The sequence below is a fragment of the Channa argus genome, chromosome 14 (genome assembly GCF_033026475.1).
Source record: "Channa argus isolate prfri chromosome 14, Channa argus male v1.0, whole genome shotgun sequence".
NCBI lineage: Eukaryota > Metazoa > Chordata > Actinopteri > Anabantiformes > Channidae > Channa > Channa argus.
Window position 1 is genome coordinate 25,378,994 of NC_090210.1, and position 20,862 is coordinate 25,399,855.

The following is a 20,862-nucleotide window of genomic DNA, read 5'->3' on the forward strand; positions in this document are numbered from 1 at the left end:
AGTTAAAGATGATGTTAAACTCTGATTTCCTGTTCCAGTGCTTTCTAACAAACAGTTGTTATTCCTGCTTGAACCTACTTTTTAGTATGATCACAAACAAAGGAACAATTCCACAGTACTGCAGTGAGAGCATCTTCCACACAGTATCTGTGGTCTGTATGGGTTAGATATTGAATGGATGTGACAGTGGGAGTTCTTTCCTCTTCTGCTCTTTGACAGTGTTGCTCCTCCCTGTTTGTGGGTTTCATTAGCAGCTGGAACCACAGTGACTGTGAGAAAGCAGGAATTAGCAGAATCCATCTGATATGAAGCTGTGGTTTGAAAACCACTTCCCTCCTCTTTGAAGAGGAGTCAGATATCTGGGTTCAGGTTTTTGTACAGCCTCTTCGACACTTTGTATCACTGTGTTTCTAGAGCACAGTAGTAGAGAGCTGTGTCTGCCAGGGTCAGTGTCTTTATGGTCAGTTCAGTTGTTGAAGCTGAGGTTTGGGATTCATATCGACGATCAGGGATGTGTTCAGTATTGCTGCCTTTTGCTCTTTTCCAGAGAATAAACTGAGGAGCCTGAAGGTCAGAATGATGCTTGTACCAGTAAAGGTCAGCATTAGCATAACTTGTCTGATAGTTGCATCTGAGTTTGACAGATTGTCCTTCTGTCCCACTGACTTCATCACCTTCAGGAGAGATTGTGTTTCCAGCTATTAGTCCTGGAAAAAGTAGAGAAAATGAAGCCATTAGATGAACATTGTTGATGAGGCTGAGAGGAGAAGACATTTGATCCTGTTTCAGCAGGTGAAATGAGCCAATAATTGTTTGTCCAACTGACCTATAAAGTGAGACAAAGAGAGAAAGAGGTAGAGCAACATGTCTTTGGAGTAGTTGAAGCCAAACAGACAGCAGATGAACAATGTTGTTCCACTGCAGTAGAATGAACAAACTAAACAGCCTCTCTGCTGCACAGCCCTTCTCCTCAACATCAAGCTGATTGTGCTTTTAGTTCCTCAAACATTTCTGCTCTGGACACACAAACAATCTCATTGGTTGACTTGGACTCAGTGGGTGGGACCAGCTAATACCGATCTGTGAAGATTCTCAGTCATCTAGGTCATGGTTATCACAGATGGTGATATTTAGTTGTATTGGAAAGTCATTGTCCTTTTCATGTGTGGTTCTTGTTTTGCTCCTCTACTTTGAACCAAATCTTAAGGAAGCAAATACTGTCAGACTGGAATGTCGCTTTCTCAACAGAGAGGCAGCCTACAATGTGTTTCTCTCATCACTTCTGAGTATGTGCCTCCAACAATAATATTTTTAATGTAGCACAATAATGAACATGACTCTTTGTATTGAGTAATATGATCCATGTAACTTGAAAATGGTTTAGGACCTAAGGTTGTTCCCTGTGGCACAGCACAAGAAAGAGCTTCACCTGAAAAACCACAGAGACTTTTGCCTAAAAAGAAATGCAATCAATGTTCGGAAGATTAAAGTTGGTGAACAAATTCAATTCAGCTTGACTTTAATAACATCAGCAGCAGTTCTTATTGACACAATAGTTGAACACCTACTTGATAATGTGGCCCTCTAGTGGAGGGAAAAAGTTCACTTCAACAGTGTGGAAAAAAGGCTTCCAGCAGCTTGTCAGTGTGTCAGCTTGTTTTTTTGTACAGAGTTGTGGTGTTTCCTGTCACTGTGGGCTGCACAGCACAGTAGTACACAGCAGAGTCAGACACTGCAGCAGAGGAGATCTGCAGATCCACGTTTTACCTCCACTAATGTTTACAGACAGTGTAGAGACTGTTGTTTTTATTTACACTGCCTGTTCCAAAATGTGAGATGAGGAATTCTGGGGGTTTTCCTGGATATTGTCGATACCAGTAAAACTCATCACTACCAGTTGCTTGTCTGGAGTATTTATAGGACAGAGGAACGTTGCTGCCTTCTAAAGTGAACTCTTCACTTTTGACAGGAGTGAGATCTTCACAGCTGACACCTGAACAAAGAAATATCTTTGTTATAACTTGTTAAAAATCCACACAGTTAATTATATTCCTGATGATGTTTGAATGAATCTTACCTTTCAGAATGAATAATAATAGTAGATGATGGACACAATATTTCAATGACAGCATGTTGACTATGTTTGTGGTTTGTGGATGAAAGTTTCTCTCTCTTCTATAGATCAGTAACAGCTCAGCTCCTCCCTGAATCTCTGTCTCCTCTTAGATCTGGATTTTCACTTCTCTCTGTTCCACCTCCTCCTGGTTTATTGACTGGTAGCAGCTTTTAGTATCAGCTGCAGGTGGGAAAGATTTTATGTCTTTTTTTAGCCTTAATAATTTTCTAACAATAGTAATTTAAGATTGTCAGTCATTTACAGTATAAATCAACGTTTAAAGGTTTGCAAACATAAGAAGGACCTAATTTTCTCAAATAAAGTTGGGATAAAATTAATAATTTCATATTATATTATATTTCATAATAGAAAGCTTATTGTCAAATATCAAAACTAAAAAGGGAAAATCTTAATCTTGCCGCTTAGTACAGTTTGATTTGTCTTGGTTTGCACAATTTCTAAATCAATAAAATTGTCCAAGTTTTAACTGTTTTGATTCTAGGATGAACATCAGCAGTAATTAAAATAAATTGACCAGAAATGGATCATAAATCATGTCCAAACAAAACAAGAGGACTTGGGATCAAACCCTGTAGTCTATCAAAAGAAATCACAGGGCAAATAGATTAAATCACATCGAACTGGAACTGTTAACATATTAAAATAATATTGTTAATATATTTGAGTGAAATATTTCTATTAAGTATTTAACTCAAATGTTTTCAGTGTTAAAATTGATTCACATTTAAACAACTATAGTTTGGTGAAAATGTTTGAATCCCTGACATGTCAGTTTTGTACATGAAATACTATGTTGATTAAAACCAATTCTCTGCTTTTCTCTTTTTACTATTTCAAACAAATAGATTAGAGTGTTACACCGGTTAGGGTGTGATCAAGATCAAGTGTGGACCCAGTGCATCACACTGGCTCAGAAAAGGTCCGCATCAGGTGTTGGGGAACCAGGGAAACCTGATCAGAAGTGAACTACTAGAACAAGAACATGACATTCATGGACAAAAGATGAGAATAGAGAGTTATTGAATGTGAGAGGGGTTACATGCAGAGGATGTGGGAACAATGGATACTTCAAAACCCAACATTTAGACTAACACTGAAACAACTAGCAGCTCAGTGTTCTAATATCCACAACAAATATTCCCAAGTGATAAAAACATGAGTAAGAAGGAACACGAGAAGCTCGAGAAATACCAAGAACTTAAAGAGAAGTTAGAAAAGATGTGGAAGGTGCAAGTGGTGCCTTTGGTAACACTGGGAGCTGTGACCCCCAAACTGGGAAAATGGCTCCAGCAGATTCCAGGAACAACATCTGAGATCTCTGTCCAGAAGTGTGCTAGGAACAGATAAGATACTGTGCAGGACCTGAAAGCTCCCAAGCATCTGGATGAGGCCAGGAGCCTGACGGAAGGAATAATACAGCCTCAAATAGAAGGGGCAAGTGGTGATTGTTTTATATATATACATATCATCATTATCCACAATCTTTAAAAAAGTTGATGTCTATTAAACTTGTTACTCTTTGTACAAATTCAATATCCTGGGTGTAACCCGGTTGCACAGGTAGGGTTAAAATATAAATAGGTAGAACAAAATGTTCATTCAAAAATCAACTTCATGTTGATGTTTGTTCTTAGTTTATGTTACCATCAAAATTTATTTATGGCAAGTTAATTTATTTTTATGACCGGAAGTTTTACAGTGCAGTTTCCGTCCGAGAGAGGGCACACACGAGAGAAAGTGCACACACGAGAGAGCGCAGGCACGAGAGAGAGAAGCGAGCATGGCTCACATACTTTGTTGAGTTGGGGAAGTGTTAATGATATTGATAAAAAACGAATAATTGGAGTCCGAAAATCCTAAAAAAAGGAAACGGAAAGAGGAGAGTTTTCATTTAGAAGCTGCCGAACGTCAGGAGCCCTTTGTCATCGGGTTAATGAAAACTTCTTTTGTCTCGGTCAGGTTTTTTTATTGGAGTGAGAACCATCTGGAAATTCCAGCAAAGAAGACCTAGAGATTCCATAGATGGCGAGCTTCCCATTGGATCTTCAGGAACCCAGCACCCTCACGGCCGCTGCATAGTTGGATGAGTGGTCTGCGTATGGTTGGATTGCTCCAGTCAGTGGAGCAATACACAGTTGAACACCCCACAAGGGTGCAACCCAGAAAATAGTGATCCATCAGAACTGACAGGTCAGACTTTATACTGAAATCTACCAACAGACTAACTCACAGACTTTGACTTGATTTTATTAGAAAACTACTTTGGAAAACCTTCAAAAGGAGAACATTCTAAATTTAACAAAGTGATCACTAATTGAAAAAACACTATTAAGGACTATTGTTTTTTTGGTTAAAGGGCCCAATTTTATTTTCTGTAAATATATTTTGTCATTGTATTGTTGTATATGTATATAAGTTAAACTAAAGTTCCAGTTGGCAAATTCATTGATGTCTCATGTTTGGTGATTGTTGCACTGACGCTTGGCTCCTTTCGAACCTAGAGGGAGGTGTATTACTCGAGTGGGTTACACGGTAAAACTTGGCGAGCCAGCCAGGAGCCTTGCGGCCAGTGTGTCAATCCTAAACAAGTCTTACATATCGGATTATTTGTTTCATTCAGCTTCACAGTGTAGATTCGTACTGTATTTTGCAGATGTATTGAAACTTTTTTTTGTTTTTAATTGGAAGCAAATCTTTGACTACGATGGGTACAATGGAGGGCATTGAGACAGAAAACATAAAGGTCCCGAATTTCCTTATCATATCAGGTTTGTCTCATACAACAGCAGATGAGGAGATTTTTGATTATTTGAAACAATATGGGTCTATTGCCAGGATAATTAAAAGTTCAGAGGTTAGTTCTGAATCTCAAAACTGTGTCATTGTGGAATTTGAATTTGGCTCAGCTGTCAAAGCACTCGACAGTGTTCTGCCTATGAATAGGCCTTGCCATGAAAATCCAGAGATTGTTCACCATGTTGAGCTTCTTGCTAATGTGTATTCTTGTGAAAAGGGTGCAGGCATTACGCAGGAATTTTTGTCACAACTTAAAAGTATGGCTAAAAGGAGCGGCAAGTCATTTGATCATATATTGAGAGATGAATTAGCCAGAGTAACTGATTTTGTGGGGGAGGGGGGTCTCGAAGATGAGCCAGAGACAATTCGGGGAGCAGCCCTGGTAGTATCACCTGGTAAAATGGTCGTAGTTTCCCCCTCTGCAAGCAAATTCAAGAAAGATGAAATGCTAGTGGAATCCGAGCCGTTTTCCTATGAGTCCAGTCATTCTGCTAAAGTGACTGCAGCTGCTACTCTAGGTATAGGTGAGTCAATACCCAACCTGAGGCTGTCCTCTGACCATCTTAGCCCACCTGAAGTACAGCGAGTGGTTGTGGAGCATATTGTCAAAAGCACAGACCCAATCTCACAACTACACTCGTCAGTTAAGCTCAGGCTGTTTTCAGGGAGAGTACCTTGCCCAAATTTTGAGGTTGATTATGAGACCTGGAGGTTTAGTAGTGAGTTCTACATAGCTGATCCCACCATAGCAAGTTCACAACTAGTGAGGAAAATTGTAGACAGCCTACTACCCCCTGCTTCTAGTGTGTTGAGATCATTAGGCCCACATTCCACCCCAAAAGCTTATTTAGACCTACTTGATTCAGCATATGCCACAGTTGAAGATAGGGATGAGTTGTTTGCAAAGTTCCTAAATATCAATCAGAATACTGGTGAGAAGCCATCCGACTACCTCCGCAGATTACAGACCGCTTTGAACAAGGTTGTTAAAACAAATACCATCTCAGAGAGAGATGCAGACAAACAGCTCTTAAAACAATTCTGTAGAGGTTCAAGCTCAGATTTCAGCCCTTGCCCAAATGCAGGGAAGAAATTCAAAAAAAGAAGAGACCGTAAAGAAGAAAGAGAGACCAAAAGTTAAATCACGAGATGAGAAGTGGCCAGCAGCTAAGCCAGGCACTACAGTTAAAAGACCCAAACCTTGGTATTGCTTTTAGTGTGGAGAGGATGGACATATGGCAGGTGGCTGCAGCAATCCTCCCAACCCCACACTAGTGGAGGCCAAGAGAAAAGAGCTTAAAGAAAAGCAACACATCTGGGAGAAGGACAACATAACCGATGACACTGCTACATTAAACTAGCAGCCATTTCTATTGAGGGACAAATAGGAAGTGGTGAAATAATGAGTCCCACCCAAAAAGGCAAAGAAAAAATAAGAGCATCGCTAAAAGAGCACATTACTACACAAACAAAGAAATTCCACAAGGGTCTTGTTGGAAGCAAGAGCACTGCAAACATCAAAGTAAATGGAGTAGATTGCAATTCTTTGCTAGATACAGGGTCACAAGTTACAACTGTTTCTCAGTCCTTCTATGACATGTATCTGTCAGATCACACCATTCAGCCAGTGAGTGACATACTCGAGGTTGAGGGGGCAAATGGTCAGTGTGTTCCATACACAGGTTATTTACAAATAACTGTTAAATTTCCGAAAGAGTTTATTCCTTCCGAACCTGAAATTCAAACTCTTGCCCTAATAGTGTCAGATGTTCGCTCTAACAGCAGCATCCCCATTCTAATTGGGACAAACACTCTTGACCCTCTCTATGAACAGGTCTGTGACAATATATCATTGCGTCCTAATTTTTACTGTGGGTACCTTCAGGTCCTGAAAACATTACAGCTCAGGCATAGACAGAGCTCTGGTCGACTTGGTTTGGTCAAGCTCAACAGCTGTAATCCTGATGTCATTCCTGCAGGTCAGAGAGTTGTCCTTGAGGGTTCTGTTAATGTCGGTGCTATGAACAATGAGAAATGGGCATTATTGGAACAGCCTTCTGTTTCCTCATTGCCAGGTGGAGTTTTCATCGACTGCTGTCTTATAACCATTCCGACATGTCTTCCTTACAAGGTCCCAGTTGTTTTAAGAAATGAAACCAGCCATGATGTTGTTCTACCAAGAAATTGTGTCATTGCTGAGCTCAGTGTTCCTTATAAAATAAGTCGAACTCAGAAGACCACTACCAATCAGCCTCAAGAAACTAGTACCTCTTGCCAACCCGAAACAGCTAGCTGTTCTAGTCCACAATCAGAGGCTAGCTCTCAATGCCAACAGTTTGACAAAGGATCAGAGTTAAAGTTTGACTTTGGTGATTCCCCACTCTCCGAAGAGTGGAAAAACAGAATAACAAAGAGATTGAATGCTTACTCCGATGTCTTCTCTCATCATGATCTTGATTTTGGTCATGCCACAAAAACCAAACACAGCATCAAAAACTGAAAGATGAAACTCCTTTCAAGCATCGGCCACGTCCTATACACCCACAGGACTATGATGCTGTAAGGCGTCATCTTCAGACTCTTCTTGATGCTGGGATAATCCGTGAATCAGAATCCCCATTCTCATCACCCATCGTGATAGTCAGGAAAAAGAATGGTGATGTTCGATTGTGCGTGGACTACAGGAGGCTAAACATGCAGACGATTAAAGATGCTTACGCATTGCCTAACCTCGAAGAGTCATTCTCTACAATGAATGGATCTTAGTGGTTTTCGGTTATGGATCTAAAATCCGGATACTATCAGATTGAGATGGAAGAGAGTGACAAGCCAAAAACAGCCTTTGTGTGTCCATTGGGATTTTGGGAGTGGAACCGTATGCCGCAAGGGATAACAAATGCACCAAGCACATTCCAGCGTTTGATGGAGAAGTGCATGGGTGATATGCACTTGCGCGAAGTGCTTGTCTTCATCGACGATCTTATAGTTATCCCCAAAACTTTGGAGGAGCACAAAGTTCGGCTGACCAATGTTTTGGACCGCCTTAGAGACAATGGGTTAAAACTATCACCAGAGAAATGCCGATTTGCCCAAACATCAGTCCGCTATCTGGGGCACATTGTGTCTCGGAATGGCGTGGAAACAGATCCTCAGAAGATTGAAGCACTCAAGACCTGGCCGAGACCTCAGACCTTAAAGGAGCTAAAATCTTTTCTTGGTTTTTCTGGGTATTATCGGAGATTTGTACAAGATTATTCTAAGATCGGAAAGCCTTTAACAAAGCTCACAGCAGGTTATCCACCAAACCGGAAGGGAGGTAGGGTAAACAAGACAGACATGTATTACAACCCCAAAGACCCATTTGGGGAAAGATGGACACCAGTTTGTCAAGAGTCCTTTGAGAGAATCATTGAAAAGCTTATCTCATCCCCAGTTCTGGGCTTTGCTAATCCGAAACTGCCATATATATTGCACACAGATGCTAGTACAACTGGACTTGGGGCGGCATTGTACCAGGAGCATGATGGGAAAAGTCGAGTCATTGCCTACGCAAGTAGAGGTCTGTCACACAGTGAAGCTCGATATCCAGCACATAAGCTGGAATTCCTTGCCTTAAAATGGGCAGTCACTGAGAAATTTCACGATTACTTGTATGGAAACACCTTCACTGTTGTCACCGATAACAATCCACTCAGGTATATACTCACCACTGCCAAATTGGATGCTACTGGTTACCGCTGGTTAGCAGCCCTGTCCACCTTCACGTTTGACATCAAGTACAGAGCAGGCAAGCAAAACCAGGATGCAGATGGTCTTTCAAGAAGGCCACATGGACAGTTGACCAGTGACAGCCAGTCTCAAGAGGAAAGCTTAAGAATACGTGAGTTTACTTCTTATCACCTAGCTCCGGCAGAAGTGGTCAAGGTGACTTGTCAGTATCATACAGTGGCACAAGATGAACTTTCACCAGCTCCATGTCTCATAGAGTCGCTTGCTGTTCATCCTGATGCAGTTCCAGCTGTGTTTGAGGAAAAAGGTTCATCTAATGGTCTCTCCACAATCCCCAAGTACAGTAGCACAGAATTAGCCAAACTACAGAGAGCAGATCCTGAGATCAGTGCTGTTATTAAGTTGATTGAGGCAGGTGAATCAAAGTCTACCAGTTCGAAGCAAGAGCCCATTGGGCTACGACTGATGCTCAAGGAGATGAGCCGCTTTGAACTGAAGAATGGTCTGTTATACAGAAAGCAACAATGTAATGATCAGCTAATGTATCAGCTTGTCCTCCCACAGGTGTTAAGGCAGTCAGTACTCACCAGCCTTCATGACGAAATGGGTCACATGGGAATGGAACGCACTCTTGAGTTAGCCAGACTAAGGTTTTATTGGCCGAAATTTGCATATGATGTTGAGTTGAAAGTGAAAGGCTGTGCAAGATGTGTGAAAAGAAAGAGCCAGCCAGAAAAGGCTGCGCCTTTGGTCAGTATTCATACCAGCAGACCGATGGAATTGGTCTGTATGGATTTTTTGTCCCTGGAACCAGACAGCCATAACACAAAGGATATTCTGGTTATTACAGACCACTTCACTAAATATGCCGTTGCCATTCCTACAAAAGACCAAAAGGCCACCACAGTAGCTTGATGCCTTTGGGAGCAGTTTCTTGTTCACTACGGATTCCCAGAACGCCTTCATAGTGACCAAGGTCGTGATTTTGAGTCACAAATCATCAAAGAGCTTTGTAGTCTAGTTGGGATAAGAAAAATCAGAACAAGTCCCTATCATCCCAGAGGGAATCCAGTGGAACGATATAATCGTACGTTGCTGAGCATGCTGGGTACTCTAAAAGAGCAAGAGAAGACCAAGTGGCGTGAGTATGTGAAGCCTCTCACTCATGCATACAATTGCACGAAAAACGAAGTAACTGGTTTTACACCCTATGAGCTTATGTTTGGGCGACAGCCAAGACTGCCCATCGACATTGCTTTCGGGTTGCCAGTTAATGAAAGCTCAGTCATACCCCATTCACAATATGTGAAAAGGCTTAAATCTTATCTGACTGAAAGCTACCAACTTGCGGCAGCTAATGCAAAGAAAGTAGCTGACAAGAACAAGCGAAGATTTGACATGCGAGTGAGAGAGTCTACTCTTGAGATAGGAGATAGAGTTCTGGTGCGAAATCTTCGTCTTCGCGGCAAGCACAAGCTCGCCGACCGATGGGAATCAACTGTGTATATTGTTCAAAAGAGAGCAGGAGACTTGCCCGTCTACACGGTGTGTCCTGAGGGTCAGGAGGGGCCTGTGCGTACACTTCATAGACAACACCACCTAGAAAACCTAGAACAAGGCAACAGTATCATACTCAATTGGATGAAAATCCTCTGTACTCAGATGATGAAGACACTGATGATCCTTTGTTCTATCCCATGAAAATCATTGAGACAAAGACAAACGTTCTTGAGCCTTTTAGTGTGGTTCCAAAGCAGGGATTTGCTACTACAATCAGTGGAGCAGATACCCAAACGGATCTTTCACATGAAGAACAGGATCAAACAGAAAAAAAAGAACGAGGAGAGATAACTGTTAACCTATCTGAATCACTTATGGCTAACATGTCAAACTCACCAAGGGAGGAAATCTCAAACACAACTAACAACTTACTTGACACTGATTTGAACAACTTTGAACGTGCCGAAAACTACCCTTTAAGGGAGGAGTCTAACTATGATCTCATGCCTATTAATAGAACAGAGAAAGACATAACTGAAATGGAAAGACAAAATAAAACTGATCAACCAATGGCAAATACTGTAAGGAATGTACCTGTTGCGTCATTGTCAGGAAAAGGAAAAGATGAACCACAAACGGAAGAAGAGGAGAGGCAGTTGGAATCCTCAAGTATATTGTGGTCAGACGACATAATAGCAGCAGGAGCAGGAGAAATTGAAAGCATGCACGAGGATCAAACTAAAAGAGAGAATCACTTTTTGCCAAGTTTATCACCATTTGTCAATGATTCCAGGGAGGATGGTAGCCAGCCGACTAGGGCTAGTGATCATGTTGATGTAGAAAGGTCAGATAGTTCCAATATGGAAACACCTAGTGTTACATTACGTAGGTCTGAACGTCCCAGGAAAGCACAAGGAAGGTTTACTTACTCCCAGTTAGGAAATCCTTTAATTTCTTTTGCTCAGACCATCCTAGATGGATTCAACAGAGCTTTAGTTGAGACATTTGATAGCCAATATTCTTATGAAAGAAAGACATGAAGGGACTCATGTCAGTTCAGAGGGGGAGGGTGTAACCCGGTTGCACAGGTAGGGTTAAAATATAAATAGGTAGAACAAAATGTTCATTCAAAAATCAACTTCATGTTGATGTTTGTTCTTAGTTTATGTTACCATCAAAATTTATTTATGGCAAGTTAATTTATTTTTATGACCGGAAGTTTTACAGTGCAGTTTCCGTCCGAGAGAGGGCACACACGAGAGAAAGTGCACACACGAGAGAGCGCAGGCACGAGAGAGAGAAGCGAGCATGGCTCACATACTTTGTTGAGTTGGGGAAGTGTTAATGATATTGATAAAAAACGAATAATTGGAGTCCGAAAATCCTAAAAAAAGGAAACGGAAAGAGGAGAGTTTTCATTTAGAAGCTGCCGAACGTCAGGAGCCCTTTGTCATCGGGTTAATGAAAACTTCTTTTGTCTCGGTCAGGTTTTTTTATTGGAGTGAGAACCATCTGGAAATTCCAGCAAAGAAGACCTAGAGATTCCATAGATGGCGAGCCTCCCATTGGATCTTCAGGAACCCAGCACCCTCACGGCCGCTGCATAGTTGGATGAGTGGTCTGCGTATGGTTGGATTGCTCCAGTCAGTGGAGCAATACACAGTTGAGTCTGTCCTTACGGTTAAATGTGATTTGTTCTTCAGTTAAAATTCAGGTAATTGCACATTTCTTTTTCCTTTTAGATCTCTCACAGTTGACCATAACATCCTCCTGGACCACCTTAAGAATGTTGTTCACATTCCTGGACATCCCCTTCAGCCTTTTTTCTAATTGATAACAAGTCCTCTTACTCTGCATCCACCTCCTGTGAAATACTCCCAGGCTCCATGTTAGGTCCTATATCATTTTCTCCATATCTGGAATTTATCTTAGAAATGTTTTGCAGACCCACAGTTGTAGCTGCCTCTGAAATCTGGTGATTCCTGCTGCTTTAACTCACTTCATAACTGCACTGAGGACATAAAATCCTGGATGATCAAAACTTTCCAACAGTTAAATCAGAATAACTAAAGTCTTAAACTCTGACCCTACAGACGACTCCTCAACCACATTAAAATTTATCTCCCAGGAAACAAATCTTGATGTTCATCTAAGGCTATGTGGAAAATGTCATTCCTGTCTAAAGATGAAAGATTTACAGATCATAGGTTATATTTTTAATTTTCTTTTGCCTTGATTGTTGCAGTTCTCTTTATGTAGGATTCAGTCAGTCGGCCTTATCTCACCGACAGCTTATTCAAAATGCAGCATCTGCACACGTCACTGGAACAAAGTAGAGAAACCAAGTCTCCTCTTTACTGGCGTCTCTTTAACTGTTAACTGTTTAAATTAGTTTAATTTTTTAAAAACCACTGCAGAGTTTGACACCAGGTCACATCTCTCAACTCTTTGTCCACATTACACCTCCATTACCTCAGCTGACCAATTACTTCTCTCTTTTCCAAGCAACTAGTTTAGATCAGGTCACTGATACATTTCAGTTGTTTGCCCCAAATTGTGGAACAGTTTCCCAATTACAGGTAGTTAATCAACCTCTAGTATTTAAAAAAATTCATATTTTAAGATATTATGTGCTTATCTTATGCAGATTTATGTTGTTTCTTCACTCTATCTTTGGTTTAATTAGATCTTTCCTGTATTTTAATATGGATGAAATTATCAATCGATAAATCAAATATTTATATCTGTCTGTAAAGCACTTTGGTTAAGAGATGTTATTTTTTAAATGTACTCTGTAAAGAAGCTCTTAACTTCACAATGTCATCAGTTTTCCATCATTCTGTCCTCAATTTGTAATGTTAAGTTAGATTCTTTCTAGTGATGAAAGTAACAAAACTGTGTCAACACAAACCATCAGAGTGTAACAGTGTGTGTCTCCCTCTAGTGAATGCTGTGGAGTATTGTGTTGTCTTTGCTCCAAAGGTTTTTGTACAGAGTTGTGGTGTTTCCTGTCACTGTGGGCCTCACAGCACAGTAGTACACAGCAGAGTCAGACACTTTAGCTGAGATGATCTCCAGATCCACACGTTTCTCTGTTTTATCAATGTAAGCTGAGAAATCAGAATCAGGTGGATGAATCGATCCGGTCTCTGTGATGTAGAGCAGGAACTCTGGTCTGGATCTCTGGTATTGTCTGTACCACTGGATATTGTAGATATCACCTTCATATTTACAGGTCAGGTTGATGTTTCTTCCCTCTGCAACAACTGCTTCAGTACTTTGTGGATTGATGCTGTTCATGGAACCCATGGCTGCAAAATGAGAGTTATTCATGTCAGTTAGTCTGCAAGAGATTCTAACATCAAGAGGCTCAATACAGGTTCTTGACTGTTTGTCACAGCTTTGATTATTCTGAGATCCATGAAAACAACAAATGTCACATTTTTCTGTCATAGAAAGTGTTTTTACAAATAGACTTCTAGTAATGAAATATCTAGATATAGATATAGAGGAAATATCTGGTTAATACAGCAGGTGAAATGAGCCAATAATTGTTTGTCCAACTGACCTATAAAGTGAGACAAAGAGAGAAAGAGGTAGAGCAACATGTCTTTGGAGTAGTTGAAGCCAAACAGACAGAGATGAACAATGTTGTTCCACTGCAGTAGAATGAACAAACTAAACAGCCTCTCTGCTGCACAGCCCTTCTCCTCAACATCAAGCTGATTGTGCTTTTAGTTCCTCAAACATTTCTGCTCTGGACACACAAAGAATCTCATTGGTTGACTTGGACTCAGTGGGTGGGATCAGCTAATAACCTCTAACTGATTTTGTTAAAGGTTAAATGATCACTGTTTAACAGACTGGCTGCAGGATTTTGTGCTAGTTGAAGTTGGTAAATTAGTTTCAGTGATTTTGTGATTCACTGCCAAGAATTTAAAAACAGCTTCATGGTTTTATATTTGTTTTATCTTTTGTTGGATTTATCCAATAAATGTTTGTAAATGGATCACAACACCCACAAAAATGTTATTGAGATATTTGAGTACAGAATAAGGGTTAAATCAAGTTTGTAGATTTTTTTTTTACTTTCTTTTGCAGCAATAACTGCCTAACAACTTTGTAAAATTCTATTTATAAGAAGACAAATAGTGTCCAAATGAGTGTCCTCAGTATAGAAAAAGACACCTTATTGTTCCTGAACTGGCTGCATCATTGAATATAAAAAGAGAGAAAGTATTGTGCACAGACACTGCAGGTAGAAGACTCAGGTCAGCTGACTCATAGGGATGGGTTTTTGCTAATGTACGATCGTCAGTTTCTCTTGGACAAGGTCAACCAGAGTGAACAGGGATCAGCTGGTGAACTGAAAAGCCCACTTGGCTTGCTCCTTTTTTTCTCCCGGACAGGACACGGATTGTTTTTTCCCTTTGTTGTGCCCCGACACTTCCTGGATCCCCTCAAAGTCTGCCTGACACCTGTTGCAGGCACTGATGAGGGATTCCAGACCCTGCTCTCCTCGGCTCCACTCAGATTGGGATGAACCCCTGTAAAAGGAGGATGGTTCCTCGGGTCCCCCAATTCACTAAACCACAGGCCCAAGCTTTGGCCAGGTTTGCCCTGGTTAATGCCAGATCCCTGACAAACAAAACATTTATCCAGAGGGATTTCTGCAGCTCCCGTGGCCTGGACTTCCTCTGTGTGACAAAGACTTGGAACGGTGCTGGTGAGTGTAGCGCCCAAGTGGAACTTTTAGGACTTTTCTATTTTAACTCCCTGCGGGCTTCCGAACGCGGAGGAGAAAAAAATGGTTTTAAATAAAAGCTGTGTTCCGTATCTTCTGCATCCTCCAACTTTGATGTGACTTTATTTGATGTGGGTCACTCTGACTGTACTGTGTGCTGTCATCTACTGACCCCCCAAATATAACAAAGACTTTGTAAATGACTGGAATCCTGCCTAATTTTGATCGTGTCCTCATTGTCTGTGATTTTAATATACAGGTGTGTTGCCCTGATAAAGCGTTGGTTAGAGAATTTTTAGCTTTTATTGACTTAATCTGGTGCAATGTGTGTCTGGTCCCACACACGAACAGGGACATTCAGTATATATATTTTGCTGCCTTGTACATTACTTGTAAGTCACTTTGGATAAAAGCATCTGCTAAATGACTAAATGTAAATGTAAAGTGTAAATTATAACTTGTTCTCTGTCATAGCTTGTCTGTGTCAAACTTAGAAATCTGTATCAATGTGTTTTCTGATCACATTTTATTTGATTCAGATTTTTCCTGTGCAGCAGTTAAATCTTGCGCTCCAGCTCTGCTCTGTGGGATTTTTAACTTCTGCTCAGTTTTCTGCTGCTATCGACCAGCTGTGTGCTCCTTCTGATACAACTGTTGTTGATACTGAGGAGCTTAGCTCCTGGTTTCAGCTGCAGATGTTCTGCAACAAAGGATTTAATGAAATATATTAGGATGTGTTCTGTAGTAAAACAGGGGGAATGGATATATGTTAATGAGAAAATAGAAAATGATTCGGGACCTAGAATTGAACCCGGTGGTACAACACAGAGCAGAATAACCAATAGGAAAGAAGGAGCCACAGATGATCTCTTATAAAAGTGAGGCCTCTGGATCTGAAGCTTTTAGTCTGTGAACAAATAACATTAGAAAACGTTTTAGATACTAAAAAAACAAACTTCAATTCAACTTTATTTATATAGCGCCAATTCACAACAAAGTCATCTCAGGGCACTTTACAGAATAAAGTCAAGATTATAAAGATGTATAGAGAGAACCCAACAATTCCCCCTGGAGCAAGCCATAGGCAACAGTGGAGAGGAAAAACTCCCTTTAACGGAAGAAACCTCCAGCAGAACCAGGCTCAGGGTGGACGGCCATCTGCCTCGACCGGTTGGGGTGAGTGGAAAGGGGAGAGAGAGAAGAACAGAGCAACAAAAGCAACAACAAAACATCGGGCAGATTGGAAGGAGCAGTAGCTGCACGCTGGAAGACACACAGCTTCAAAGCCAGGGACACCTGCAGAAAGGGACAGAGAGAGGGGGACAGAGAAGGACAAAGACAACTACAGGAGAGAACACACAGAGTTAATGACATACAGTGGTGACAATTGTGGGGTGAGAGGAGAGGAGAGATGGTCAAGAGGAGGGAATGTGCTCAGTGCATCGGGGGGGTGGGTCCCCCAGCAGTTTAAGCCTATGGCATCACCTACTCATCCTCTTTGTTCCCTTCACCAACATGTCCATTGAAGTCCACTCCAATAATTACATTTCCTTCTTTGGCTAAGTCCTCCACTGCTTTAATTAACTTCCACATCATCCAAAATCTTTCATCTCATCCACCTCACACCAAGCAGTGTGTCCTATGCACTGATGGCATTTATTATTACCTCAGTTTCACACTAATGATTCCAACAGACACTGTCTTCATTTCCAATACTCTCTTACTATTCTCTTCCTTCAGGATTATCCCTACACCGTTTCTGTTCCTGTCCAAAGCTGCATCATGTCCCTCCATGTTCAGTCCTGCTGTCTGACCAGTCAATTTACAGTGAGTCTGTTTGTCCTTCTTAAATGTTCAACTCATCCATCTAATCATAGGCCTTTTCTTAGTCTTTACAAACTCTCTCTTCACTTTATTTCACATCTTCTTGTATATTTGTCAACTTTCTTTGTCTCTCTTACTATCAAATTATTTTTTGCTTGTTTCTTTTCTAACTTCCTCATTCCACCACCAAGTCTCTTTGTGTCCCTTTCTCTGTCCAGATGTCTTACCAAGTACCTTCGTAGCTGTCTCCTCAACACTTCTGCAGTAGTTCCCAGTCATTCAGCACATCTTCACTGCCACTCAGAGTCTGATTCACCTTCTCTCTGAATTTCACAAAGAAGTCTTCCTCTTTCACTTTCCACCATCGGTTTTGGGTTCGGTCCTCACTCTGCCACCACTTTACAGTCTGTGATCTCTTTCAGGCTGCATCTCCTGCATAGAAAGTAGTCCATCTGTGTGCACCTTCTTCCATTCTTGTAGGTCACCCAGTCTCCTAGTTGAGAGTAGCAAGTTGAGGTGGTTTAGGCATCTATTAAGAATCCACCTCCTATGGGACGTCTTCCAGGCACGTGCAGCCAGTAGTAGACCCCCTGGTAGACCTGAAACATAGTAAAAAGATTACTGTATATTTCTCATCCGTCCTGGGAACAACTCGGAATCTTGCTGGAGGAGCTAGAAGTCTTCGCTAGGGAGAAGGACATCTGGAAAGCCATACCAAACTCCTGCTGCCTGACTCTACATAAGTGGAAGCTAATGGATGGATGGATGGATGGATTGATAATGGCTGACTTCTTTTTAAAAACGGGGACAGACAGGAGGGCGTCATTCTGGGAATGAAGAGTACAAGATGGAATATCAGGTTTAAGGACATCAGATTTGTACAAAAGAGCACTTCCATCTAAGGCATTGGTCACTAATAGGCGAACCACAGTCCGGGTCCAGATACAGACTCCATCCTGTCTGGACCCAGAGCTGGGCCCGACATATCATTGAGGTTTTATTCAGTTTTGGAAAAGATTGCATTTCGACCTGCGACTCTTTTCTGACAATCTTTCTACAATTAAAACCTAGGAACAGGGACATCCTGCCCGTCTCTGATTGGCCAGTACTCATTGCCAAGTTTAACCTCGAGGACTGAGATTGGTGAAGATGAGAATGTCAGCAAATCACAGGCAGAGTAGTGCAGGCCTTCACTGAATAGAGGTGTGGGAAACCTGCATTCTGAGTGAAAACAGCAGCAGTGACAGGGAGAGAAAAATATAAAGCGAGAAGACGAGTGAAATTTTAAGTCAGTGTGTCATGACTTTTGCTAAATGGTGGAAAACACGACTTTTAGACCTCCTCAAATCATAACTGACTACCCCTGATCTAAGGTTTTTATATGTGATCAGAAACAACCTAAAGTCTGATATGACATGAACAAGGGGTGAAGGGAGGCTAAAATTAGTGTAATATGGTCAGATTTTCTGGATTTAGTTAAAATTCTAGCTGCAGCCTTCATTTGTAGACTTCTAGTACTAGTTCAGGGAGACTGAATTTAGTCTGCTAGACTTTATCATCACAAACCATCAGAGTGTAACAGTGTGTGTCTCCCTCTAGTGGATGTTGTGTAGTATTGTGTTGTCTTTGCTCCAAAGGTTTTTGTACAGAGTTGTGGTGTTTCCTGTCACTGTGGGCCTCACAGCACAGTAGTACACAGCAGAGTCAGACACTGCAGCAGAGGAGATCTGCAGGATCAGTTGGGTTTTATCGCCACTCATGTTCACAGACAGTGTAGAGACTGTTCTTTTTATTACACTGCCTGTTCCAAAATGTGAGATGAGGAATTCTTGAGGTTTTCCTGGATACTGTCGACACCAGTAAAACTCATCACCACCAGCTGCTTGTCTGGAGTATTTGTAGGACAGAGGAACGTTGCTGCCTTCTAAAGTGAACTCTTCACTTCTGACAGGAGTGAGATCTTCACAGCTGACACCTGAACAAAGAAATAACTTTGTTATAACATGTTGAAAATCCACGCAGTTAATTATATTCCTGATGATGTTTGAATGAATCTTACCTTTCAGAATGGATAATAATAGTAGATGATGGACATAATACTTCAATGACAGCATGTTGACTATGTTTGTGGTTTGTAGATGAAACTGTGCTGAACTCAAAGTTTGTCTCTCTTCTATAGATCAGTAACAGCTCAGCTCCTCCCTGAATATCTGTCTCCTCTTAGATCTGGATTTTCACTTCCTCCACCTTTAACTGTGGAAATGACACTAATGCTTCAGTCACCATCATTTCAATCTGTGTTTGACTGTGTTGGATAGAAATGATCCAAACTTGTTAGTTTGAAACATCCCAACTTTTGCAGTTAACCACAGAAAAATCCTTTGTTCCGTCCACATCATCATCTAATCTACAGTAATTAGTTGTTGCTTTAAGATAAATTTTAAAGGAGTAGGAGGAGGGAGTTTTACTGCTACTGTGAGGGTGAGCGTAAGCACACCAAATAATTTGTGGGATCCAATTAGAAAACCAGGACTCCGAAATAAGTTAAGATATTTATTTATTAAAGGGAAGTGGTGCAGGAAGTGTGGATGGGCTTCAGACGTTGTTAACGCTCAACAGGGTGCTCTGGGAAGACAGGAGAAGAGAGTTAGTGGCAGACAGGTGCAGTGGGTATATGCATACTAGAGTAAGGTCTTACTGTGAGGTAGGAGAAAAACTGCAGAACCCGCTGGGGCAAGGTAACGGAAGTCTACCAAGAATGGGTGTCGGGTGCCAGGGTGGGTGAAGTGAAGACAAGTCCAGTAATCCTAAAGCCTATCCGAGGTCCAAACCAAGTCCAAATCCAGAGAATCCAAAAGCAGTTTCCAAAAGGGGGGAGGCAGAGGCAGGTCCGGTGGGCAGAAAAGGAGTCGATAGGGCCAGGAGTCAAATAGGGTTCAGTGTAAGTAAAGCGAGTGCGAGCTGGAGAGTCGATGCAAAGCAGTCAGACAATCTGGCAAGGTAGCAGGAAGACAGGGCTGCTTAAATAGGAGAGGGAACACACAGGTGAAAGCAATGATGTTAATTATTGAGGTAAAACTAAAAATATTGAGAGCGGTGAACACGGGAAGTCCTGACGGCAAAATAAAAGCCGGAGCAGGAAGTAGTGCTAAAACCATAACAGCTTCTTCAGTAATGACAAGAAGCCTGTGAGATCTGAAGACAGGATATAAATGACAGGAAATGTCTTTAAGTCTTTTCCATCTAACCACTCAACCATAAAGACCTGATTGATGGAATCTTACTGAGACTCCTTCTTGTCCACTTACTCAGTTTTGCTCTGATAACTTCAGGCTCCAAAAGGTTTTATCATTTAGTTATATTTATTTTTTCTAGTTTTGGGTCTAGTTTGGTGGTTTGGTTTTTGTCTGTGAGACTTTATCCTTTTGAGTGATCGTTTGTATGATGGGCCAGTTGTGGCCTAATGGTCACAGAGGTCAGATAAGGTCACCAGTTTGATCCCCAGCCTGGTGGCATGAGTGGGTCCAGTCTCCTGTCAGCATCACTGTGACATTCTTGCTTAGGAGTGTGACACGTCAAAATGAAGGTCAACCGTCAGTGAGCGTTTGTTAAATTTTGTTTTTGAGGTGTGTTCTGCACCGTTGGCACCAGTCAGACCCTTGTTGGTGACTTTTTAGACAATTGAGGATTTTCAATCAGCTGAGGTCCATCCCATCAGAGAGACAAATAACTCTGATTGGCTGTTCAGGTTAGTGAATTGGTGAGACAACAACAACAGTATTTGTTTTAATTTAATGTTATTTATATAGCACCAATTCACAACAAAGTCATCTCAAGACCCTTTACAGAATAATGTAAAGGCAATAAAAATGTACGAAAAAAAAAACCCAATAAATCCCCCTTGAACAAGCCCTAGGCAACAGTGGAGAGAAAAAACTCCCTTTAACGGAAAAAGCTCCAGCAGAACCAGGCTCAGGCTGGGCAACCATCTGCCTTGACCGGTTGGTCAAGCTATATATAACTTCTCTGGAAAACACACTGCTCCAGAGACAGGGACACCTGCAGAAAGGGACAGCGAGGTAGACAGAAATGGACTAAAACTAAGTATAAGCTTTATCAAAGAGGAAGGTTT

General features: G+C 41.4%; 1 gene segment (V, D, J or C); it reads right to left on the reverse strand.

The window, feature by feature from the left end:
- Positions 1-13,102: 13,102 nt before the first annotated feature.
- LOC137098471 (T cell receptor alpha variable 12-3-like) lies at positions 13,103-13,471 on the reverse strand. The segment is given in 1 exon segment: positions 13,103-13,471. A coding segment is annotated over 1 exon segment (369 nt).
- Positions 13,472-20,862: the final 7,391 nt, after the last annotated feature.